Source organism: Camelina sativa, chromosome 4 (genome assembly GCF_030686135.1).
Source record: "Camelina sativa cultivar CO46 ecotype springtype chromosome 4, ASM3068613v1".
In the NCBI taxonomy this organism is placed as follows: Eukaryota; Viridiplantae; Streptophyta; class Magnoliopsida; order Brassicales; family Brassicaceae; genus Camelina; species Camelina sativa.
Genome location: NC_141883.1, coordinates 25,019,504 through 25,044,635, shown reverse-complemented (window position 1 = coordinate 25,044,635; position 25,132 = coordinate 25,019,504). Strand labels below are relative to the sequence as shown.

Genomic DNA, 25,132 nt, shown 5'->3' with positions numbered 1-25,132 from the left:
ACCACAAGCGGAAAAATAAAAAGAAAAACGAGAGATTAAGTCGATACCTGAGCCAGACAGATTCTGCAAGTTCAGTCTGTAAGTACAAACACCAAAACAAAGTCAAAATATATAAGGTAGATATATAGACTACTAAATTAACCCACCATAGAACATATATATCAGTTGTATTATAGGTAAAACCACAGCCTCTCTTAAATAAGAGATAAAATGAGATGTAAAAAGACCATATGTAAATGTGAGCAAAAACACAACAGGAGTACCTTGGCCATGTAATCAGAAGATAAATCCAGATCCAGTGACAAAGCTTGATTTCACCACCTCAGAGGCAGAGAGATTTGATCCAATAGCCTATCTGAAAAAAAAAACAAAAAAAAAAAACGGGGAAATCAAAGCAATAAAGAGTTAGCTAAGAAGAATATACTACAGGACGAACATAGAGCATACAAAAGACCCAAGAAAGAACCTGCTTGCTCTTCAGGAACCCTTTGGTTTCATTATTGACCATACCCGCATTACACTGTCACTGCAAGTACGAACACAAAAACAACGTCAAAATATAAGAGGTAGATATATAAACAACTAAATTAACCCACCATAGAGCAGCCATATCAGTTGTGCTATTGGTAAAACCACCACCTCTCTTAAATAGGAGATAAAATCTGATGTAAAAGTACAAGTGAGCAAAAACACAGCAGAAGTACCTAAACCATATGATTAATCAGCAGATACATCCAGATCCAGTAACATAGCATGATTTCACCATCTCAGAGGCAGAGAGATTTGATCCAATGGCCTAGCTGGAAAAAAACGGAGGAATCAAATCAATAAAGAGTTAACTAAATAATAATATACTACAGGACGAACATAGAGCATACAAAAGACGCAAGAAAGAAACCTGCTTGCTCTTCAGGAACCCTTTGGTTTCATTATTGACCATACACGCATTACACTATCACTGCAAACAAAAAACAACAGTATGAGTGAACATAAAGGAATTAAAATGTAATCGAAAAACAAAAAGATGGGAGTACCTTTGATGATCTCTGAAATTTTGATATTAAGCACCAGAAGCAGCAATCAAGGCATGTTGGATCCACATCAATTTTACCCGAAACTGGAAACATGAAAGAGCTTCTTGAGTTGTCATTTTTAAACCTCCCCTGCATTCTCCCTCCTGTTGTCACATGACTCAATCAAAAATTATCATTCATGACTTGAAAAAAGAGAGCGCATACTATCAATCAAGAAAAAAAAAGAAAGACTTACAGTTATAGCTACCATGTTTGTCATCGAGAGAGCGTCTTTCGTTGCCCAAGCCGTGTGAGTGGGAGTCCTAGTTTACAAAGAAATCAAAATACTAAAAGACGAAGAAAAAGAATCAAAATAATAAAGAGTTAATTAAGACAAAGAAAAAGAATATACTAAAAGACGAACATATAGCAGACAAAAGATCCAAGAAAGAAACTTACTAGTCCAAGAGCTCGAACAACACTGAGCTTGCAAGTTGCAACAACCCGTTGGTTTCGTTATGGACAATACTGCAAACAAACAACAACAGTATGAGTCAACATAAAGGAATGAAAGTTTTAATAGAAGAAGGAAGAAGGGAGTATCATTGATGATCTCTGAAATTTTGAAATTAAGCATCAGAGTCAGCAGCAATCAAGCACACCAATTTTACCTGGAACTTTGAGTTGCCGTTTATAGATCTCCCCTGAATTCTCCCTCTTGTTGTCACATAACTCGATGTGGACACATGATAGATTTCCCCTGAATTCTCCCTCCTGTTGTCACATGACTCGATCAAAACTTACCATTCATGATTCGAAAAAGGAGAAAATACTATCAATCAAGACAAAAAGAGAAGACTTACAGTTACAGCTACCATGTTTGCCATCGAGAGGAGTGTCTTCGATTGTCCAAGCCGTGTGTAAGTGGGAGTCCTAGTCTACAAAACGAAACAGAGAAATTTAGTACAAGTATTAGCTACACCACAGACGAAACAAAAAACATAATACAAAAAAAAACGAGAGGAATTGGTTTACCAGTGAAGAAGAGATTAGGGCACAGACAGAGGAATTAGTTTACCAGTGAAGAAAACATATACGATTAAGCAACATCGCCGGAGAAAATAGAAGAAGCCGGCTCTCTATAATAGGGATTTACTTCTCAGGAGGATAGGTCGATGATGTAGAAAAATAGAAGATTCGCTACAGGCTGTAGCCTACAGCACCATAGACGAAGAAGAATTAGTTTACCAGAGAAGAGAGATTAGGGCTAATCTCACTAGTGAAGAAGAAGACAACAAAAGTAAGCAACAACACCGTTGGAGAAAATAGAAGAAGACGGCTCTCGACTTCGACTTATTTATACGTTAAGTAGTCTTTCCTTTCTCCTTTTTCTTTTTTTCTAAAAAAATAAAATATTATTATTACCTTAGTTTTTCCCTTTTCTTGACGTAACTTCCCTTTTTTTTTTTTCTATTTTAATTAAAAACCAAAAAAAATATCTTCACATGTTTCCTTTTTCTTTGGCAATTTCCTCTTTTTTCCTAAAAAATTAATTCTTATCCTAGTTCTGTTTCAGGTAGTATTTTCGAAACGTTCAACTTTCCATTTATTTTCTTTAGTTTTGCACTTTTCTTTTTGTTTTTGTTTTTTTTGATTAACACAAATTAAATATATATTTGTACCAATGCAAATCTTATTTTTAGACCACTGTATTTTATTGATCAAATATATTACAACACATACAGCCCAAATATACAAAAAAAAAAACAAAAACAGTCCAATAGAAGAAGCCCAAAGTAGAAGATAGATTTAAGGGGACGCGACAGACGATTGTGATGAGCGCGTTGGTCCACACCACAGCCCTCCGCTGCATGAGACTCTTAACTCCGGTTTAACCGAATACATCGTCCGAAACTAAGCCAAACAATGAATCGTCTTCGTCTCACCGATTGTACCAAATCACGGGTTACAGGATAACCTCAATCTACTACTCTCATCCTGACAATGATCCAACGAAATCGGCTAAAATAAATCACATAGATTCGAGAACGTATAAACCAATGAGTAAAAATTGTTCTTGCACATATTTTTCTTTGACAGAAACCTTTCAAACAAAACAAACTATTCTTTCATTATGCTAATTACTAATAATCATGTACTTATAATAATATAGCAGTAATAATCATTTAGTTCATAATGTTAAAAAAGGATGAAGAGCAAGAACATATGGAACAAAAGAACACAACTCATAAGAGAGTAGTAATAATAATCAAAGGCTTAAGTTAAGCCACTTACTTATTTCAATATACAAATACTGACCAAATATTACATCTTTAGTCAACAAGATTCATCAACTCTTTCCTCTTCTTCTCTTGATAAATTCACATCATCAATCAAATCTAAATCCCATACAACTTGATCAAACACAACACCCACGACAACGCACCAATCCATTCTCATTGCATTTAGGACATCGCTTGAACCGTTCATCTTCTTCTTCAAACACTTTGGTGCTACCATCACAGTTAGTACAAGGCACAAACCTTGCATCCCCACAGCTCCGGCATGTCCCCAAGCGTTCACAAGCAGGGAAACCTTTCAACATCTCTGCTAGTTCCCCACCATCGTTAAGCTCCATAATCTCCTCAATGCCACCAATGTGAGTTTCTCCGATAAACACCTGAGGCAAACAAACCGGTTTCTCAGCTCCGCCAAGCACACTTTTAAGCTCTTTCCTGTATTTGGAATCCATGGATATGTCACGCTCGTCTACAGTCACTTGAAGCCCTCTCAATATCGCTCTAACGCAACAGCAATCCTCGTATGTCTTTCGAATACCTCGGAGGGATGTGAAGTAGAGCACAATCTTGTCTTCTCTTCTCGGTTTAACTTGCGATGGAATCAGTTGACTAGAGGATACAGACTTTGGTGCTTCGCTGATTAAGATGGACGGATTTGGATTCGATGAAGGGCTACAAGAGAGGGATTTTGTAGGTCTAAGAGTGTTGTTCCTAGTGTTGTTACTTAATTGTTTAGAAGACAAAGCTTTCTTGTAAGAAGAGACAATGCTGGGATCTAAATCAGACAGAAACGATTCTTCAGACAAATGCTTCCATAGAGGTTGCTTTGGTTTATAAGACAACGGAACCCAATCTCCATCGTCTTCTTCGATTCTCACAAACTCGTAAGACTCTTCCAATTTCGACGCAGACCCACTTAAACCCGGGTCGGGTTTAGAATTGAGACGCTTACCAGGTTTGGGGATTTCGAATTCGAATTCGTCGTCTAAGCCATCCATAAGCTCCCAAGTGTTGATGACTGAGTCAGGAGAGACCGGATCTGGTGCGTCCTTCCCGGCGACTGAGATACGAGGTTGGTCGGAGACGTTTTTGGATTCGTCGAGATCGATGAGGAGAAGAGAACCGTACGATGTAGACGTGAGGGAAACGAGGTGGTGAGTGTCGCCTTTTCTAGCAGGAGGATGGTGAACCAACGGCGTCGGAAACGAGAAAGCTCTCTGCACCGCCGGAGAAGATGAGCCGGAGCCATATTTGGTCGGCGGTGAAGAGAATCTAGCGGATGAAGACGAAGTAGAAGAAACGGAAGAAGCGGTCTTTGAAGTTGAAGAACCCATTATTATTAAAAGTTTCTGATTTGGTTTCTTCTGAGATGTTTTTGGTTTGTGGGAAATGACAGAGAGAGACTAGAAAAGAGTTGGGTGGAAGATAGCTGTCTAGGGCAGTTGGAGGTGGAAGATGGTGAAAAATTTAATGGTAGAAGAAGGCTACGAACTATAGATAGATTAGCTTGATGTTGATTCTTTCAGAACACCCAGTTTTTATCTATTTGATTTTGATTGTGTAACGAAGATGAAAACAATTCCAAGAACCTTCGTTTGTGTGTAAGGGCATCTTTATAGGGGAGCAGTTTTGGATTGTTAGAGTAAAAATATTATGATAATAATATAAGATTTTTTTTTTTTGTAAAATATAATAATATAAAATTAGTAGTTAAGATTTTTTGTTAAAAAGTTAGTTATTTGGAGAATATGTGTTTAAGATAATAAGATTTAATAATATAATATTCTTAAATATATTACAATTATAAAAATTTATAAAATAACATTTAAATTGTAAATTTATAAAACTTTTACTAAAATTCAAAATATAATACCAAATTTTTATGAAACAACAAAAAACATTAAAGATAAAAAAAACATATTACTTAATTAAAGCACACAAACATTTTATTTAATTAATATATAGTTTAATGTCCAAATTTATTTCATATATTCTCAATCAGATCCTCTTTTAATTTGTGAAAAATTATTTGCAAAAAATTGTATCTATTTACAGCTTGCCACGTCAGCTTAGAACTGATCCTACATCAAGAACTAAAAAAAGTGTTTTTAGCCACTATTCATTATTTTTCTATTTTTTTGGACTAAGAACACCTCTCTCATGTTCTCCCTATAAAGATGGCGTAAGGCCAACAATTTATAATATTAAACGAGACACGATCTTGTTAAATGAAAAAAAAAAAATGTCATGATCTACATAACTGCAAAGCCTTTATGATTATTTTAATTAGTACTAAACCAAAGATGAGAGAAAATAATACAATAGTTGATCAAATAAAACTATGACTTGTCTGTTTCTAAAGATTTTTTATAATGTTTTTAGTTTATTATTTTCATAGCATTTAGTTTTGCATTTCAATACTTTCTAGATTACTTCTGTTTACAGAAGAGATAATAAAGTTATAATAATAAAAACCAAATTATAAAGCAATAGTATCTTTAAAATAAAAGTTGGAATAATAAATTTCAAGATAGGACCTAGACAGAGTATTCACGTGAATAATTTAATCCTTGACTTTAGATAAAGTTTCCATATCTGTATCTATTAATTTAATGTATTGAACTTATTCTTGAGTTGATTGAGAATGGAAGCTACATTGTTATTTTTTTTTTTCATTGTGTTTGATCTGCGCATACGTTTTCTTTTCCTAAGACAATGTTTTGCTAGCTGGTACTATTTAGTTGACTAGTCGTTGTAATGTTTTGAGAAAGAATATGAAAAGCTGTAGATTCATATATTATATCCTCCCCACGAGAAAGTAAGGTGTTTTGCTGTTACATCTTGGCATTATGTAACTTATGTTAATGTACTTTAAAATATGATGTTCAATGCAGTTTAGTTATAATATCTCAGATTTTAATAAAAATGATTTAGAAAAATAAATACTAATTGGACCACATCTTAATTTTTTGAAAAATATTGGACCACATTTTTAATTTTAAAACGTCCAAGTTTAAAACACTTAAACAACACAAAGACATGGGGAAAAAAAATTGAATCGCACAAGGCAAACTCCTTGACGATTCCTTTATTTCTTTTGGTACTTTGCTCTTTGTCTTTAACTCTTCTCAATAAGAAAGGAGAAAGATTCGACATTCAAAACCTCACACTTCAAACTTCAAAGGCTATATATGCCTATAAATGATATAAGGAAGATATGCATAAGACAAAAAAAAGCTACTGAAAGAGGAAAGCTCTATAGTTTTAGACTTTTAGTGGTGAATCTTATGTGTGATTCTTCCAAGCAAAAATAGGCTACATGATTCGTGAAATTGATAGAACACATTGTTTTTAACACGTATGAGGTCACTTACGATATTACAACTACTATACACCTAATATAATACTGCTCATCTCTATCCCTTTCCCTATGCCAAAATGTGTGTGATACATAAAGTGGAGCAACAAGCAGCAATTATCGTAGTGTAAATCTTGCCTGTGTATCGCCAGCAAATTCAAAGTGACGTGCGCTCACCTGCAGTATATTGCCCTTCCTGAAATCAGAAAGGCCTGAGCGCCAAACAATGCTAGTAAGCTAAGGAGAAAAAAAAAAAAAAAGATAACAAAAGGTAGTATCCTGGATTCAACATATGCATATTGGGACTTATAAAACATGATCTCAGGAATGTTTTTGGTACCGCAGAAGTGCTATCACTTATGTCGGCATTATATTATCATGTGATCGAAACACTTCCTAGAACTGTTTTCCATCACAATCACTTAAGCCTATGTAGATAATATCACCAAAGCTGATTTGCACTTTTTTTCTGTCTCATATAGAGAAAAGAGAAATCAATCTGAGGATATGAATGATCCTGAGCACACTCCTACTCAACACAAGAACACACAAACCAAAACAAAAACCACATGTTGATTTTGCTGAGTTAAAAATCTCCACTTTGAGATACCCAAAATCGGAGTTCATGAGCCAAATAAAAAGGAAACAAGCATCATCAACATCCATGGAAACCATAAGATATACAGTCTCATATATGAAACAGAACATTAGTTACACAGACACACACTGAGTGACTCATACACAGATACTACGTCACTTCCAAGTCGTAAAATTGTTCCCTTTCCGAACAAATATGATCTATCTTGTTGTCTTCTATTAACCCCAAACTATACTCAATTTTGGGGTTGTACCGTATAAGGGAATTTGAAGCAACTCTAATCGAAAACAACACAGAGCCAAGAAAAAAGAAAAAACGTAAACTTCGGGGGGGGGGGGGGGGGGGGGGAAGAGGAAAAAGGGATACGCACACAGAACAGAAGGAGAGCTAAAAGAAAATCTTGGAAAATTGGGATCAACCGACATGGAAAGGACCAATATCTCCGTTTCTTAGAGAACCAGCAATCTCGTCAGCGATAGCCACGCAAGTGAAGACCCAACCACTCAGAGATAACCAAACCATTCTCATCAGATACATCGCCATGCCCAGCGGCATCGCCATCTCTGACTTTCCTTTTTCTACTTATCTCTCTCTCTTTGTTAGATCAAATGATTTAGCCGGAGAAGAAGCCATTGCATTTGGAGTTGCCAAAAAAAATAAAAAAGCTTTGAGAAAATATACAATAATAATAATAATAAAAAGATGATTCGGTACAATTGTAATAAAACAAGGATCTTCCAACCATTTAGATTTCACCACGTGTTGAAATTTAATTCATAGAGTTTTTACCACCAGCTACGTCCTTGTCTGGGCCAGTCAAGTCGACGGGAAACGCATCGTCATCGATGCTTTATTTTTAATTCCAGACTTTTAAAAAAATATATATCAAAAATTAGGGCTCCGACCCGGATTTTTTATTTGGAACCCGACCCGTTAAATTGGCCTCATGAACTCCCGCTCCGATGCCGTTTTCAATTTCATTTTGAAATTTGTAATCTTCCCCAAAAGTTCGATTTCTCTCTCTCTCTTCTCTGAGCAACGTCTCTCTCTCTCCTCTCTCTATAGAAATGGCTCCTCCGTTTGTTTTCCCCCAAATTCTGCGAGCCCTAGAAGAAGATCCGGAAGACAATCATCGCCTCTTCGCTCAAAATATCGTCGATGTGACTTCTCTTCGCCCTTCCGATCTCGAAGAATTCGTCAAAGGTAATTACTCTTTTTGGGGGTTTCTTCGTTTCCTCTAGTGTATCCGTTACCTTAATTTTGCTGTGTAATTTTCCTGAGAAACCCGATAGACAATTTAGTAGTTTCACTCCGAGAGGGCTTTAGATTTGATTTTGTAATTGGTATTTGAGCCGAAATTGCATTGTGATGTTAGTCTTTTTAGTCACTCGAATCGTCAGTTGTGTTGAATGTGAAGTTTTCATTCTGTATGTGTGGGAGCTCAAATTCTTAAGTTATAGAGTCCAAATGTTTTGACAGGGAAGTAAAAAAATCGAAATGGAAACTAATGACTCCACTCAGAACTTTGTTCTTGTTGATTGATATGTGAGGCATTTTGTTGACTGTCTTCTTATTGTGGAACAGGTCTATCCTTTGACTTATCTGATAGAGAACTCTTCTGCGTCGAAGATCAAGATGTTTTTGATCGTGTCTACTCTTTGGTCAGGAGCTTCTTCAGTCTTACTCCGTCTTGCAAGTGTAATCTTGTGGAGAGCCTACGGTCTAATCTAAGTGTTCTTCTTCCAAACGTTGATTCGATCTCACGGTCTGTTCAAGATCAGGAGGATGAAGTTCCAATCATTGATAGGATCACATCGCATCGCAATGCCTTGAAAATATATACTTTCTTTCTCCTCACTATTGTTATGACTGAGGAGTCACACATCAGCTCAATTGACAGCACAAAGGTGCTTTCTCTTTTTTTTTTCCAGCTGATAATGTAATTATTGCACTGTATAAATTGTGGACTTTACAATACTGATGTTGTGGATGAACAGGTCGCAGCACGAGGGAGGAAAAAGCAAGTTATCCAGTCATGGAACTGGGAACCTCAGAGGGGTAGAATGCTCAATTTGATTGCAAATTCTCTTGAGATCAACCTATCCTTGCTCTTTGGATCATCAGATCTAGACGAAAACTACCTCTCTTTCATTGTCAAGTAATTTCTATGCCCTAGTGAATCTGGTTTATCTTGCACACTCCATGTTAAAAGTAGATCCTCACAGTTTTTCCATATAATTTCCTTGTAGAAACTCCTTCACTCTTTTCGAGAATGCCACAATATTAAAAGATGTTGAAGCAAAAGATGCGCTGTGTCGCATCATCGGAGCATCTGCTACAAAATACCATTACATTGTGCAGTCATCTGCCTCAATCATGCACTTGATACACAAATACGATTTTGCTGTTGTACACGTTGCTGATGCAGTTGCTAGAGCTGAAAGTAAGTATTCAGATGGTACGCTGGCCGTGACAATCATTAGAGATATTGGGAGGACTGACCCGAAATCCTACGTTAAAGATACAGTTGGGGCTGATAATGTGGGACGTTTCTTGGTCGAGCTTGCTGATCGTATGCCAAAACTAGTGTCGACAAATGTTGGAGTTTTGGTTCCTCATTTTGGTGGTGAATCATACAAGATAAGAAACGCGCTAGTTGGTGTTCTTGGAAAATTAGTTGCAAAAGCATTTAATGATGTCGAGGGAGATATGAGTTCCAAGTCCCTTCGTCTGCGAACTAAGCAAGCTATGTTGGAAATTTTGCTCGAACGATGTAGAGATGTTTCAGCCTATACAAGGAGCCGAGTTCTTCAGGTGTGGGCTGAACTTTGTGAAGAGCATTCTGTTTCAATTGGCCTATGGAACGAGGTTGCATCAATATCTGCTGGAAGACTGGAAGATAAGAGTGCAATTGTTAGAAAATCCGCACTGAATTTACTGATCACGATGTTGCAACATAACCCCTTTGGTCCACAGCTTCGAATAGCTTCATTTGAGGCAACCCTGGAGCAGTATAAAAGAAAAGTGAATGAACTTGAACCAAGCCTCCCTACTGAGCATGCATCAAAAGAGTCAACTTCAGATGGTGACTCCTGTATTGGAGATGGTGAAATCGATGACTTGCATCTTGAAGCTACAAGTAAGATGCATCATGATAGTCTATCTGATAGCTGTCAGCCAGAGAATGTAGAAGAAATCAGTGAAAAGGATGTTTCTGTTCCAGATATTGGTAACCTTGAACAAACCAAGGCCTTAATTGCCTCCCTTGAGGCTGGATTGAGGTTCTCGAAGTGCATGTCAGCTAGTATGCCGATCCTCGTTCAATTAATGGCTTCATCTTCTGCCACTGATGTTGAGAATGCTATTCTCTTGTTGATGAGGTGTAAGCAGTTCCAAATTGATGGTGCAGAAGCTTGTCTCCGTAAAATTCTGCCTCTGGTATGGTGCTTATCATATATTATAACTCATAAGAATTTCTTCTGACATTGATTAAAAACCTTGTTTTTTGCTGTTTCTGTAGGCTTTTTCTCAGGATAAATCTATCTATGAGGCAGTAGAGAATGCCTTCATCTCAATCTACATAAGGAAAAATCCAGTTGACACGGCGAAACAGCTGTTGAACCTTGCCATAGATTCGAATATAGGAGATCAGGCAGCACTAGAATTTATTGTTAATGCTTTAGTGTCAAAAGGTGAAATATCTAGCAGCACGGTAGGTTCCTTCTGTGACTCCAGCGTATGAGTATGCTATGAATTATGGTCAATTGATATGTGTAGTCTGCTTATGCACGGTCAATAACAACTACAAAATAATGAGCGTGGTTAATGATTCACCTGCTAGAGGCTAATAAGTGCTTCTATCATTTTTTTCTTTGCAGATATCGGCTTTATGGGACTTCTTTTGCTTTAACATCAATGGGACAACTGCTGAGCAAAGTCGTGGGGCTCTATCTATCATTTGCATGGCTGCAAAGTCATCTCCTAGGATTCTTGGATCACACATGCAGGATATTATTGATATTGGGTTTGGCCGTTGGGCAAAAGTGGAACCTCTACTTGCCAGAACTGCATGCACTGCTATTCAGCGGCTTTCCGATGAAGATAGGAAAAAGTTGTTGCTCAGCAGTGGCAGCCGATTGTTTAGTATTCTTGAAAGCTTGATCACTGGGAACTGGCTTCCAGAAAACATATATTATGCTACTGCTGATAAAGCCATAAGTACCATATACATGATCCACCCAACTCCAGAAACCTTGGCTTCTACTATTATTAAAAAGTCCCTGAGCACTGTGTTTGATGTAGTTGGACAAGATGAAGCACAGACTGATACCGACAATAGTAAAGTTGATATTCTGACTCCAATTCAAGTAGCAAGACTCAGTAGATTCTTGTTCGCTATCAGTCACATTGCTATGAATCAGTTGGTGTATATAGAATCTTGTATCCAGAAGATCCGGAGACAGAAGACCAAAAAGGACAAAGCGGCTGCTGAAAGTCAGAATACAGATGAAAGCCTTGGGGCCACACAAGAGGTACAGACCGATTTTCGTAGAGCACAGCTGGTGGCACAAATGTTGCAACCCTAGTGAGTTATTTCTGCTTACTAGTGTGATCTTATATGATGTTTTCTTTGTTTTATAGAAACATAGCATAAATGCTGAGCTAGGACTTGCGGCCTCTGATGATGCACTGCTTGACACACTCGGTGAAAGAGCAGAGAGGGAAATTGTTTCCGGTGGTTCTAACGAGAAGAATCTGATAGGGGAGTGTGCAACTTTTCTCTCAAAGTTTTGCAGGAATTTTTCTCTGCTGCAAAAGGTAGTTAATTTTTCAATTCGTTTATTCTGTTTCATGTCGAGTGATGAAGTTATAAGCTTTCTTTTATCTCCTTCTTTTGCGCTTACATTTATTTGGTTATATACAGTACATGATAAATAAAACTTTTAACTTTCCATTCTTACAGCATCCTGAACTACAAGCTTCCGCAATGCTTGCATTATGCAGGTTTATGATTATTGATGCAAGTTTCTGGTGAGACTAAAGCTTTATTATATATTCTCTTTATCCTTTACAAAACTGAACATATACTTACTTGATGCATTAACTTAATGTGTGCCAGCGAATCCAATCTCCAGCTTCTTTTCACAGTTGTTGAAAATGCACCGTCCGAAGTTGTCCGGTCAAATTGCACCCTTTCACTTGGAGACTTGGCAGTTCGTTTTCCAAATCTTTTAGAACCTTGGACAGAAAATATGTATGCCAGGTTACGGGATGCTTCAGTTTCCGTCAGAAAAAATGCTGTCCTGGTCCTTTCACATCTTATATTGAATGATATGATGAAGGTAACCTCTCTCTCCTCCCTCTTTAAATATCTGCAGTTATAGTTTGAGGTTTCATTCTATAAATCGTAATTTCAGGTGAAAGGGCATATCAATGAAATGGCTATATGTATAGAAGATGATGTAGAGAGGATCTCTAGTCTCGCAAAACTATTTTTCCATGAACTGTCTAAGAAAGGTCAGTTGCAATATCTACTTTACAGTTTACAATTACATGACATATTCCACCTTTGAATGAAATTTAACACTTGAGCCTCTTTTCTGCCAAAAAAATCCAGGATCGAATCCCATATACAATCTACTTCCTGATATACTTGGGCAGTTATCGAACCGTAATTTAGAGAGGGAGACATTCTGTAATGTCATGCAATTCTTGATCGGCTCAATCAAAAAGGTATATAGCTTTTCCAAATCAATACTGACGTTAATATAACCAGTATTTGTTCTTATTAATCACTCATCTATATCCTCAACAATCTCCAGGACAAACAGATGGAGGCTCTGGTTGAGAAGCTTTGCAATAGATTTATCGGAGTCACAGGTATGCATGTGTTGATGATAAATCCTTACACCTGTTTTGTGATTAATAGGAAGTATATTTCTTTGACATCTACACCTAAACTTGCAGATGGAAAACAGTGGGAATACATTTCGTATTCTCTTTCGCTGCTGACATTCACAGAAAAGGGAATAAAAAAACTTATTGAGTCATTTAAGTCTTACGAGCATGCTTTAGCAGAGGATTTGGTGACCGAGAACTTTAGAAGCATAATCAATAAGGTCCGGTGTCTCTGGTTTTCGTCAACTTTGCCATTCTTTTCATGCTATATGTGAGTTTGACATTTGGTTGTGAATCTGAACAGGGAAAGAAGTTTGCGAAACCAGAACTCAAAGCTTGCATCGAAGAGTTTGAAGAGAAGATCAACAAGTTCCACATGGAGAAGAAAGAACAAGAAGAAACTGCAAGAAATGCCGAGGTTCACAGAGAGAAAACCAAGACCATGGAATCTCTTGCTGTCCTTAGCAAAGTGAAAGAAGAACCTGTAGAAGAATATGATGAAGATGAAGATGAAGACGAAGACGAAGTTGAAGATGAAGGTGGAGGTTAGTAATTTTTTGACTTGGGGCTAAAGCAAAGTTCGCTGTACCAGGCTTATGATAATCAAATGCCAGTTAACGACAATCTTTCTAAATATCAGATAGTCTCTCTCGTTTATTTAAGGACTGTTTTGTGTTTTCTCAGATGTTTCAGACAGTGAAATTGTGGATCCATCAATGGAAGAATCATGCGATAGTTTGATTGCAACTGAGACTGAAATTGTGGATCCATCAGTGGAAGAATCAGGCGATAATTTAATTGCAACTGAGACTGAAATTGTGGATCCATCAATGGAAGAATCAGGCGATAATATGAATGCAACTGAGACCGAGGGTGAGCAATCTGACTCAGAGGAGGAGCCATCTGACTCGGAGGAAGAGCCATCTGACTCGGAGGAAGAGCCAGATTCTGAGCAGTGTGATACCCCCCCCCCCTGTTCCTCGTTACTTAAACCAAAAGACTAATGGCTGTATGTGAAAACTTCCCTTTGTATCTTTAACAATCTCACACAACTTAAGCTCCTGAATCCATTATAGAAACAGTCAAGTAAAGAGTTATAAGGTTTTCAGGGGAAGAAGGCGAATCAGAAAGCAAGAGTACAGAGTCATCGAGCAACATCAGGAGAAACCTGAGGTCAGGAAGTAGAAGTTAAAAGAAACATTGTGTATATGCAGAGAGAGAATGTGTCTGGTCAAGTTGCTGTACATCTCGAGAGCTATCTTATTGGTCACTGCTTTGGTTTCTCTCTATGATACCCAGATATTGAAGAATCGACCATTTTTATTTGTCTAATGCTGGCTTAGTTGTGATTTGTGATAAATTATAGCTAATTCGTCCAAGTATCACTACAAGAGCAAGCTCTTCTTTTGTCGCCAAAATCTACAAGACCTGAATCAATTAATTTTATATCAAATTCCTTTGGTTTTCTACTCTTTTCTTGGCACTTACGAATATATATATTAGTGAATAGTGCTATGGCCTATGGGGGAACTCGTACTGGTAGAGTAGGTGTTCACCTACTTTCCCGTCCACGTTTTTTTCCTACCAAATTTGCACGAACCTGAATATTTTGAGTAGAACCAGACCATATTTATTTCGGTTTAGTCGTTTTAATTCTAAGTAAACCGAAACAAACCAAACCGAGAGTTAAAAGCGGACACCTTCTTCAGCTTCATCTTTCAGTTCAACTCTTCTTTCGAGAGTCCCCACTTGAGCACTAGAACTGTCTCCGTCGCCGCGCATTATCTCGTCGATTAATATCTCAGACGAGAAATCACCGCCGGAGAAGAAGCTTTAAATTCTCTTTCATCTACCCAAAAAAACAAAATGGCATCTTCTCTATCACTTCACTCCTCCTTCGTACCTTTTTCCTTCGCTGATCTCCCCGACCGAGTAAGCCCCTTTATTTTCCTATAATTTATTTAGTGACTTTAAATAAAAGTTAATACCTTTTCTCACCAATTCCTATTTGCTTTTGTTGTGGCCTCTACCAAATTTAGTGATATCTGATCAACTTTGTCTCTCTGAAGGGTTTGCTCAGTAAGAACTCTCCGACCAGTGTTTCCATTTCCAAGTTTCCAACTTGGGAGAAGAAGCTGATCTCGAATCGTAACCTTTTCAAGCTGAATTGCGTGATGGAGAAGAGTGTCGATGAACAAACTCAATCTACTGTTGTTAACAATACCCCAGACAGCTTAAATGGTTCGTAAAGCTTGAATACCCTTTTTTTTGGTTAATTGGATCGTATTGATGATTAAAGTCAGCTCTTTTTTTTTTTTTTTTTTTTTTTATTGATGGGTGTTTCAATGTTTTGCAGCTATGAATATTAAAGAAGAAGTTAGCGTCTCTACGTTACTGGTTAACGTGGATAATGAATTTGATCCCTTTGATGCATTGAGCACTCCTCTTTACCAAACTGCTACTTTTAAGCAGGTACTGAGGCATAATTCATTATTTTCATGGGAAGATTTTGTCACTTGATACTGTTTTTATGCTTATATCTAGCCCTCTGCTATTGAAAATGGACCTTATGATTATACAAGAAGTGGGAATCCTACAAGGGATGCATTGGAAAGGTACTTGTTGCTTTAGCATCTTCTCGATTCCGAGGTGATTTAGCTCTATTTGTATGTGTGTTGCTTCAGCGTTTCTTATAAAAGTTTTCTCCTTTTGTTAGTCTCCTTGCGAAGCTTGACAAGGCAGATAGAGCATTTTGCTTCACTAGTGGAATGGCTGCTCTTAGTGCTGTTACACACCTTATCAAAAATGGTAATTGCCAATTTTTGACTTCTCCTGAATTCTTATGTCTTTCGTTTAGATTGGTACCTTAGGCTTGGTCTCATTGTAGTATATTTGGTTTTGTTTCCATAGGTGAAGAAATTGTTGCTGGAGATGATGTATATGGTGGATCAGACAGATTACTCTCCCAAGTAGTTCCGAGATTTGGCGTTGTGGTAAAGTTAGTATTGCTACCTCTCATTCGAAATTTTATAACTACTTATTCTTCAAAACTAAGATAACTCTAATGATTCTATTTGATATCTTGTAGACGAGTAAACACAACTAAATTAGACGAGGTTGCTGCTGCAATTGGTCCCAAGACAAAGCTTGTGTGGCTTGAGTCTCCAACAAACCCCAGACAACAAATTTCTGAAATACGAGTAAATTTTCTGTTTTTTTTTAAAGTTTGGAGCCAGAAGGCCACATGGCTGAAATCGACTTGGTTTGCTGTAATATTAAAATTGTTCTATGGTTTGCTGTGTTTTTAGAAAATAGCTGAGATGGCTCATGCTCAAGGTGCGATTGTGTTGGTGGACAACAGTATTATGTCACCGGTGCTCTCTCGGCCATTAGAACTAGGAGCTGGTGTGTAAAACAACTCTGACTTCGCTAAAAGTTTTGTTTTAATCCTTAGATTTACTTCTTAACACTCATATTTCAACTTGTCTGGCTTGCTAGACATTGTGATGCACTCGGCTACTAAGTTTATAGCCGGACACAGTGATGTGATGGCGGGTGTGCTTGCTGTAAAAGGCGAAAAGTATGTTGTCTCTACTCTTTTCTATGATCTGCTTTCAAGTATATGAGACATTTCCTTGAAACATCTGCCTTTCTTTATATATTTGTGTTAAAATTTCCAGATTGGCAAAGGAGTTGTATTTCCTTCAAAATTCAGAAGGTTCTGGATTAGCTCCTTTCGACTGTTGGCTGTGCCTACGAGGAATCAAGACAATGGATTTACGTATAGAAAAGCAACAGGTCTGAACACTAATACCTCTAGTTTACTTGGAAATGATGTTGTCTCTCTGTTTTTGGTTGATTTCATTACTTACATTATTAGCTGGCAAAAATCTTCAGGAAAACGCAAGGAAAATTGCAATGTACTTGTCTTCTCATCCAAGAGTGAAGAAAGTGTACTATGCTGGTCTACCAGATCATCCTGGTCACGATCTCCACTTCTCTCAGGTACTAAAAAACATTAACTGATATACGAATATAAAAAGAAGACGATACTGTTCTCAAGATTTAACTCTTTTCAAATATGCAGGCTAAGGGTGCAGGATCAGTTTTTAGCTTTATAACTGGATCGGTTGCGCTATCAAAGCATCTTGTAGAAACCACCAAATACTTCAGTATAGCTGTCAGTTTTGGTGAGACTCAAATAATTACTTATATTCTGTTTCTTCTGAAGAAGCTCTAATAAGCTTTGGGATAGTTTTGGATTTTGATCTCTTCCACAATTTTTCTTTGACAACAGGGAGTGTTAAGTCACTTATAAGCATGCCATGCTTCATGTCACATGCAAGCATACCTGCAGAAGTGCGTGAGGCCAGAGGCTTGACCGAAGATCTTGTCCGTATATCAGCAGGAATTGAAGATGCTGATGATTTGATCTCTGATCTTGACATTGCCTTCAAAACCTGTGCTCTTTAGTTTGTTCTTTTCTCAACTTTTGTAGTTTCATAGGCTCTTGAAGTAAGAATCTATGTAACAAACCATAAAACATAATTTGGTTTTTGAAAACCAATAAACTCATTATTTTGGATTTGTAATGTTGCTTGTTTTGGGTTTAAATCCGTATTATATGCTTCAAAGCCAACATAAGCCGTTAAAACATGATTATTATTGTTCTTTACCTGCTGATTCTTGCAGGAACGTTCTCAGAGGACATTATATAACTACTGGTATGTTCTTGAAAGCTGATGATTCCTGCATGTTTTCTTCAATAATTTCTGACCGTTGATTTCATGTTCTGATTTAAGACTCTGCTGCAGATTTTGTTTGTTTGTTTTATTTTTTTTTTAAAAATTTGCTTCCATTGAGACTCAACACTGTTGTTAATCAGCTTTTGAGTGTGAGATCAAAACCAAAAGTGGTTTGTATCGGTTAACATTGTTTCATTGTATTTATTACCAGATTTGATCATCCCACCTCACACAACTCTCAATTTTAATCACCACCACTAGGAGGGAGATAACCACTACTCACTCTTTTGATCACTAACCACTACTCTCACTACTCACACAACTCACCACTACTCACAAAACTCACTCTTTTTTTATCAGAATTCACTCTTTTGATCACCGCTCTTTGCCCACATAACCATTATACCTACTGATTTTTTTAAGGTCTACATTTTGTTGATGAATTTTAATTTATCAAGGTTAGAATATTTAGACATTTTATAGTCATACAAATTTTCAAAGTAAAAATATACACAAAGAAAAAAATCAAATGTTGTTTTTTTCAATACATTCTTATCCGCTTACTAAAAGCACATATATGTTAATTATTATTTTTTGTACAAGAAAGCCCCAATGTTAGGAATCAATCTCTAATTTATTTAATTTCATTTTGAATTTACATCATTTTTTAAATCATTGGTCGAAGAACTTAGAATTTACATTTAAACCATTTTGAATTTACATCATTTTGGGAAAAGAACTTAGAATTTAAATCATCTTCATTTAATTAGTAGTAAATATATTATCATAATTTTATTTGAATTCTGAAAGCTTCAAAAAAAGAAAAAAAAAATGTGACTTCGAAGAATGAGACCAAACGACGTTGCAAGTGTCCTCCAATATAAAAACAAAAGCAACTACAACAACAAAAAGTGTAAACGACATCGTTGTCGTTAGTCATCCGCTTGTAGCCCGAACCGACTTTTTCAATTTTCGGTTTGGCAATCGGTTCAATGGAATTTGTTTGGCTTTGTTATTGTCTCAGCTTTTGTAGTTTCATAGGTTCTTGAAGTTAGAATCTATGTAACAAACCATAAAACATAATTTGGTTTTTGAAAACACATAAAGCAATAAATTAATTATTTTGGATTTGTAATGTCGCTTGTTTTGGGGTTAAATCTGTATTATAGGCTTCAAAGCCAACATATGCGGTTAGAACATGATTATTACGGTTAGAACATGATTATTACGTAGTAAGTACGGATCTTTCTCCAATGTAAAACACAAATCTTATAAAAATTCTGGATCTGAGAAGTGAGAATAGGAGAGGATACAGTGAGCAACTTGTTCTGAAATTCTGTTTCAGGTTAGGTAAGAAACAAGAACATGGAACTAACCGTGACACATCTGCACCAGAATTTACCAGATTTATACCTTTTTGTCCACTAGGATAGGCACCTATCTATACATATCAAAGGAAACTGTGAATGCATTGAAAACTACAGTTGGAAAAAAGGATGACATCTACAGATCCTTTATAGTTTATACCGTTTTCAGATAGTCAAGTTGAGTTTCTTTATACCAAAAGTAAAAAATTGGGAAATGGGTTATTCACCATGTAAGATTTACTGATGTCCATATAAACATTATCCCATACATCATCATCATATCCCCCTCTCTGCATACCCGACTAAAACCATGTATTGTACCAGCAGAAGCATTCCTACGACAATCTACAAAACTCTAAAATCAGAAACCCCAAAAACGAAGCATTATAGCTATAGATCAGACAGCAGTTGTGATACCGTCAAATCTAGGACGTGGTCTATCTGTAGAGATACCCTTTTCCATTGACTTCCTCTTGTTGGTAGTACTCAACGTTTGCTCCCCTTGTTGTACTAATACCAGATCTTGTTGCAGAGGCAAGATTTCGATTTCGGTTGTTGTAGAGCCTTTAATCTCTGGTACAACTGCTGCTGCTGTTACAGTTCCAATTTCGTCTTTTGAAGGTTCCTCAATCTCCTCCAGCTTCTGGTTCTTCAACTTAGTTTTCATCATATGAGGTTTCAACTTGTTAAGATCAGCCAATCTTACTGGTTTCAAGAAAAACTCTTCAGCACCTTCTTCTAAACATCTGTTCAGACAGATTATGACACAATAACATCAGAACTTCCCTCTGTGCAAAACAAAACGCAATCTGAAGGGGTCCAAGCTCAAACTTCTACATCTTTTCATTGTTCTTTACCTGCTGATTCTTGCAGGAACGTTCTCAGAGGACATTATAACTACTGGTATGTTCTTGAAAGCTGATGATTCCTGCAAAATAAAATAAAAATAAAAAAACAAAGCATCAATAAACAAATCACAAGAGTAAATATTCTCATTCCAAAGAGAGATCTCCTATTGACTTTCTAAGTTTCTCTATAACAAATTTTACCTTGACTTTCTTGAGCAAATCAAAACCAGTCATGCCTGGCATACAATAATCAGTTATTATAAGATTGACTTCAACTTGCTGTTAAAAAAAAACAGTCACAATCAAACCACAAGAAGAAACCACTCAGAACCAAAACTTTCCAGTTTTTTCAAAAACAATAATAGTAAGATAACTAATAAAACATTGAGCTGATTAAAAAAGGAACAAGATTTTAACAAAACCTGGTGATTTACAGGAGCCGTAGAAAGCGCATTTGGATCGTTACTTTCAATACCTTGTCTTAAACCGAGAAACTCTAAAGCCTTTGAGCCTGAATCAACACTAGTTACTACAAAAAAATACCCAAAACATACATAACAAACAAAGTTTAGATCTTTTCTTCGATTCTATCATACAAAAGATTAAGACACTTTTCAAAACACTCATTATAATGATTATGATTACCTTGACACGAAGACTTTTGAAGCAATCTCTCAATAAGTTTCCGATCAAAAAGACTATCATCAACAGCTAATACATGAAACTGTGATTCTGCTGCCATACCCATTGCAAGAAGATCTTACTTATCTCTCCAATCGATGAGCCCAGATGTAAAGTCTTCGACTTTTTTTGTTTTCTTCACTAGAAAGAATCAATTTTTTTTTTTGTTTTCTCCGGGATTTGATGCGTTTTTTAGTTTTAAAATAAGGATGGGATGTGTTTGCACTTAAAAACAAGATCTGATTAATATGTTTATTCTTCTTCTTCTACCAAATCTTGCAAAAGAGAGAGAGGGAAAAAAAAGAAAGAATAAAACTAATTTTAAGCTTTGAATTGTGGAGAAAGCAAAAGAAGAGTTTTCGATATATAAATATGTTTTTGTATTTTCTTGAGAAGACAGCGCAGAGGGAAAAAAAAAAAGACAAAAAAAAAAAAATAATAATCAAAACAAATCTTTTGGAGGATTTTTAAGGATTAGATAAGGAGGTGTGCTTTGCTTTTATCAATGTTTTTAAATCCGACTCGTGAGGCAAACCGAAAAGCTTTCCGATTCACCGGGTCACTGGATCGACCCGGTCCAACCACGGGTCAAAAGTTTACTGAATTTCAATAGAGATTATTCTTATATATATGTATATATTGGTTTTATTGATATTTTTTTACATCGTTTTATTTTAAAACATAAATATAAATTTCCATACATAATTATGTAAAATCCAAACAAAAATAGAGATTGGTGTTTACAAGAAAACAAAAAAAAACGAGATTGGAAGGTGAAAAAAAAATCACAATGGAAATAAAAGAATAAACCATCTTCAATTTTAAAATATATGTTGTCCCACTTCGAAAGATGGAGGAAAACGTACATAATTGTTTTACTATATTAGTTGGTACCTGCATCACTATCTTTAGATTCGTTTAAGTTTAAATTTTAGTCCTTGTAATTAACCCAAACCGCGGGTTCAACTGCCGGTTAGCTGGTTTTAGCTAGGTTTTTCCGGTTATATGCAAGTTTTTAAATGCTTGGGTTTTTAGCATAAGCCGGACCGGAATACCTTCCGGTTCACATTAAACCGGTTTGACCGGCCGGTCCGATTCGAGTTTCAAAACATTGGCTTTTATATACTACTACTACGGTACTACCACAACCGCTTGAAATATTTATATATATAAACTAGGTCTGGGCATAAAAACCGTACCCGAATACCCAACCCGGAACCCGACCCGAAAAACCGGGTTCAGGTTGGGTACGGGTTTGCCTATAAAACCCTATTGGATTCATTTTCTAATCCGTGGGTTCGGGTTAGGGTCGGGTAATACCCGGTACCCATTTGGATACCCATTAAACCCGAACATATAAACATATTTATAATATTTATCATTAATATAATGCAATTACCCCAAAATTATGATTATAATTTTGAATATTTCATTTAGTTTTATACCTAAATATCAAAAATAATCAAAATATCTAAAATATTTTGTTATGTAAGTCAAAATTTAACTAAATTTATTTAAATTTAATTATATTTTTTCGGGTACCCGGTAGTTCGGATACTAATCGGGTTCTAAAATTTGTAACCCAAACCGACCCGAACCCGATAGTACCTAAACCGAACCGAACCCATATATTTAAAAATATCTAATGGGTTCTATTTTTCTAAACCCATTTATCCGAACCCGAATGGGTAATACCCGAACCCGAACGGGTTATCCGAATGCCCAGCCCTAATATAAACCCCTAAAATCTTTTTAGGGAATAGAGTTGCAAGATTTTATTTTTTTTAAAAACAAAACTATAGTATATCTCATCATTATTTTATTATCCAATATAATACTATAACATCATCTATATTTTTTTAATGATTTTCACCCAAAAATAAAAAAATAGTTACCAAATTTTTTAGTGTTTGTAAAATAACTATATCTGCATACAAGTAAACTAACCGTAACAAACAAACTGAAATACGTGTATCAGTAAAAACATTCAAGAAACAATTAGATATATATACATAAAACTAAAATGGAGGGTCGAACTTACAAAAAAACTAAAACAATCAAATAATTTTGGTTGCTAATAGTTTGGATGAAATCACATTTGTTAGTCATCAATTAAAAGCGCCGACAATATCAAATAAGATACTATTCTACTTATAAAAATGAAAATCTAAAAAAAAAATGAAAATCTAATTTTGTATAATGTTTAGATGATTTTGTTAGCTATATATCTTTATTTGGAGTCATACTAATCAATTTACTTCATAAAATATGGTATCTTGATAATTTGAAGCCTTATTCAATAAATAAATTAAAAAAATCCATAATATTAATATATATGAGTTTAAGGGGGTGTATTCAACTTGACATTTTAAGTGATTTGTGTAAAAGTTACAAATCCTATGTTATCCAATCATGGATTTTAAAAAGTCTCATGAAATCTATTGTTATTCAACTGATGATTTAAAAATCTATTTTGAAATCCACTATTATTCAAAACAGTTTGTGGATTTGGATTTTAATAAGTTTTATGAATTCTGGAGGATTTTGGAGGATTTGTTTAGTTAAAAATACAGAAATACAAATCTCATGGTTTTAGGTGGGATTTGAAAGAATTTTACCATAAATCATAACAATTCCCCTAAAATCTATCAAAATTCCAAATTTTTTAAATCCCATCAAATCCTCCAAAATTATTGTTTCAATACACCCCTAAGATTTTTCCAAAACTTCGAGTAATTCAGCAGAACAAATAAATGTAGAAACGGGATCCGCCAAAATCTTGAGAGATACAGGTGACGTCATCAAAGACGCCTCTATATTTATGGTTTAATAATCATTAAATTGTTCACTTGTTTTTTTGCTCCAATTTAAGACAAACACATAAATAAATAAGAAAAATAAATGAAAAAAAATAACAATATTCAGCGAAACGTGAAGTAATGAGCAGTTGGGTTTTGTGGTGGCAACGACATGCCAATATTTAATCGATTCTATAGCAAAAGATTTGTTTCCCATTGTCATTTGCCCAATCCCATCAGCATGATTTGCCATTATCGACATATATTTCATCTTTACTTATACCCGCGACCGTGTCGACCTCTAGGGGCCACACGTCAAAGTCCTTCCAATAGCAGCGTACTCTCTCATTCATTCGCCTAGTGGGTTCCATTTTAGTGAGTGAGTGATGCATGGTTACAATTTGAATTACACTACAAAATAGTTGTAAGAAACAACAAAGATCATTACAAGCGAATTTAACAATAGCCTAATATCTTTTTTTTTTTTTTTTATCTATTCCTACTTTTAAGTTTTATCCACAGGAAAGAAAAAAGGATCTTAGGGTTTTAAATTATCATACGCCAAAAAGTCAACCTATGAGTTTCATGCAAGCTGACACATTCCATTTTAAAATCCCATTGATATAGTCTTTTAATTTGCCAGATGAAATCTTCTCTTAATCCATAAACAAAAAGATAAACCATTTTTTAAATCAATGTAATTCAACATGATGAGTCCACAAGTCATCTACTTTTTTTTTGTTTTGTTTTGTTGTTTAACACCAAATGGACCAAATAAAAGACATGAAAGAGTAAAGACACTCAAGTAATTCAAAGAAGGAGAAGAATTGATAAAAAGGAATCAAAGGATGGTGGAATTGACCAAAAAGATATGGCTCGATATCGAGTGGTCTATTTAACTGTAATCCACAATGTCGGGAAGACATGCTTTTAATTATCCACACTAGTCGAATGGATCTTCTATTAATTACAGATCATCTCTCTCTATCTATTCCTCTCTTTTCATCACAACCATCCATTGTTTTTTCTTTTTTACGAGGACCCTCTCTCTTCTTCTTTTCTCTAATACAAACACCTTCATCAATATAAAATTAAAAACATTACGAGACACTGAGACACATACACTCGTCATTTTTTAGACCGGCTGTGTTATCAAAGTATTTGGGTTCGAAATTAATCTGATCAACAATGATATTCAGTTTGGAAAAAGGATGTAGTAGCTTTTTAGTACTGAGTAGTGAGTACTGACCTAAAAACCTCTAAGTAGACCCGATATTATATTTTCACTTTTCCATCTCTAGAGCATGTTACATTTCCATATTGTTTCGAACACATTATTTGTGTCTGTGTTTGACTTTATTATGTGGTTCAAATGTCATGTTCACATTAAAGAAAAATAAAAATTTTGTTAAAACATTTTTCTACTATATAAACACAATAATTTAACATCTTAAACGTTAGCATCATATATATATATAATATAATATATATATATATATATAATATGTATATAATATAGTATAATA

General features: G+C 35.6%; 5 protein-coding genes and 2 long non-coding RNA genes across 10 annotated transcripts; 2 read left to right on the top strand and 5 right to left on the bottom strand.

Moving 5' to 3' along the window:
- Nucleotides 1–451: 451 nt before the first annotated feature.
- LOC147946168 (uncharacterized) lies at nt 452–960 on the bottom strand. The gene is made up of 3 exons (XR_015597110.1): nt 899–960; nt 705–800; nt 452–526 (listed from the first exon to the last, which is right to left on the bottom strand). It is a non-coding gene; the product is annotated as an uncharacterized LOC147946168 (long non-coding RNA).
- An 86-nt stretch (nt 961–1,046) lies between these two features.
- On the bottom strand, nt 1,047–1,952 carry LOC109132617 (uncharacterized). The gene is made up of 5 exons (XR_015597109.1): nt 1,877–1,952; nt 1,685–1,787; nt 1,473–1,541; nt 1,270–1,360; nt 1,047–1,177 (listed from the first exon to the last, which is right to left on the bottom strand). It is a non-coding gene; the product is annotated as an uncharacterized LOC109132617 (long non-coding RNA).
- Nucleotides 1,953–3,276: 1,324 nt separating this feature from the next.
- On the bottom strand, nt 3,277–4,996 carry LOC104781610 (uncharacterized protein At5g39865). The gene has a single exon (XM_010506327.3). The coding sequence runs from the start codon at nt 4,645–4,647 to the stop codon at nt 3,433–3,435; it is 1,215 nt and encodes a 404-aa protein (XP_010504629.2). The 5' UTR covers nt 4,648–4,996; the 3' UTR covers nt 3,277–3,432.
- A 1,726-nt stretch (nt 4,997–6,722) lies between these two features.
- LOC104781609 (uncharacterized) lies at nt 6,723–7,940 on the bottom strand. 2 transcript variants are annotated; one of them, XM_087510662.1, is made up of 2 exons: nt 7,640–7,940; nt 6,723–6,848 (listed from the first exon to the last, which is right to left on the bottom strand). In XM_087510662.1, exon 1 carries the CDS (start codon nt 7,828–7,830, stop codon nt 7,684–7,686), a length of 147 nt encoding a protein of 48 aa, XP_087366788.1. In that variant the 5' UTR covers nt 7,831–7,940; the 3' UTR covers nt 6,723–6,848; nt 7,640–7,683. The 2 variants fall into 2 exon arrangements, with proteins under 2 accessions (XP_087366788.1, XP_010504628.1); XM_010506326.2 differs by having other exon boundaries at nt 6,743–6,883.
- Nucleotides 7,941–8,189: 249 nt separating this feature from the next.
- LOC104781608 (condensin-1 complex subunit CAP-D2) lies at nt 8,190–14,636 on the top strand. The gene is given in 17 exon segments (XM_010506325.3): nt 8,190–8,472; nt 8,854–9,176; nt 9,267–9,427; nt 9,519–10,707; nt 10,790–10,981; nt 11,148–11,801; nt 11,911–12,087; nt 12,233–12,300; nt 12,389–12,611; nt 12,687–12,786; nt 12,887–13,002; nt 13,092–13,149; nt 13,237–13,388; nt 13,472–13,712; nt 13,852–14,144; nt 14,146–14,176; nt 14,277–14,636. Coding segments are annotated over 17 exon segments (4,197 nt in total). The 5' UTR covers nt 8,190–8,336; the 3' UTR covers nt 14,360–14,636.
- Nucleotides 14,637–14,690: 54 nt separating this feature from the next.
- Nucleotides 14,691–17,806, top strand: LOC104781607 (cystathionine beta-lyase, chloroplastic). Of its 2 annotated transcripts, none has more exons than XM_010506324.3 (13): nt 14,691–15,099; nt 15,237–15,408; nt 15,524–15,639; nt 15,712–15,782; nt 15,884–15,975; nt 16,078–16,165; nt 16,256–16,367; nt 16,476–16,572; nt 16,666–16,747; nt 16,848–16,965; nt 17,065–17,172; nt 17,255–17,357; nt 17,465–17,806. In XM_010506324.3, the coding sequence occupies exons 1-13, from the start codon at nt 15,034–15,036 to the stop codon at nt 17,638–17,640; spliced, it is 1,401 nt and encodes a 466-aa protein (XP_010504626.2). In that variant the 5' UTR covers nt 14,691–15,033; the 3' UTR covers nt 17,641–17,806. The 2 variants fall into 2 exon arrangements, with proteins under 2 accessions (XP_010504626.2, XP_087366787.1); XM_087510661.1 differs by having other exon boundaries at nt 14,888–15,099; nt 15,207–15,408.
- A 1,680-nt stretch (nt 17,807–19,486) lies between these two features.
- LOC104781606 (two-component response regulator ARR9) lies at nt 19,487–21,660 on the bottom strand. Of its 2 annotated transcripts, none has more exons than XM_010506321.3 (5): nt 20,773–21,660; nt 20,550–20,656; nt 20,329–20,406; nt 20,137–20,207; nt 19,487–20,025 (listed from the first exon to the last, which is right to left on the bottom strand). In XM_010506321.3, exons 1-5 carry the CDS (start codon nt 20,873–20,875, stop codon nt 19,677–19,679), a joined length of 708 nt encoding a protein of 235 aa, XP_010504623.1. In that variant the 5' UTR covers nt 20,876–21,660; the 3' UTR covers nt 19,487–19,676. The 2 variants fall into 2 exon arrangements, with proteins under 2 accessions (XP_010504623.1, XP_010504624.1); XM_010506322.2 differs by having other exon boundaries at nt 20,329–20,363; nt 20,773–21,277.
- Between the last annotated feature and the right edge of the window lie 3,472 nt (nt 21,661–25,132).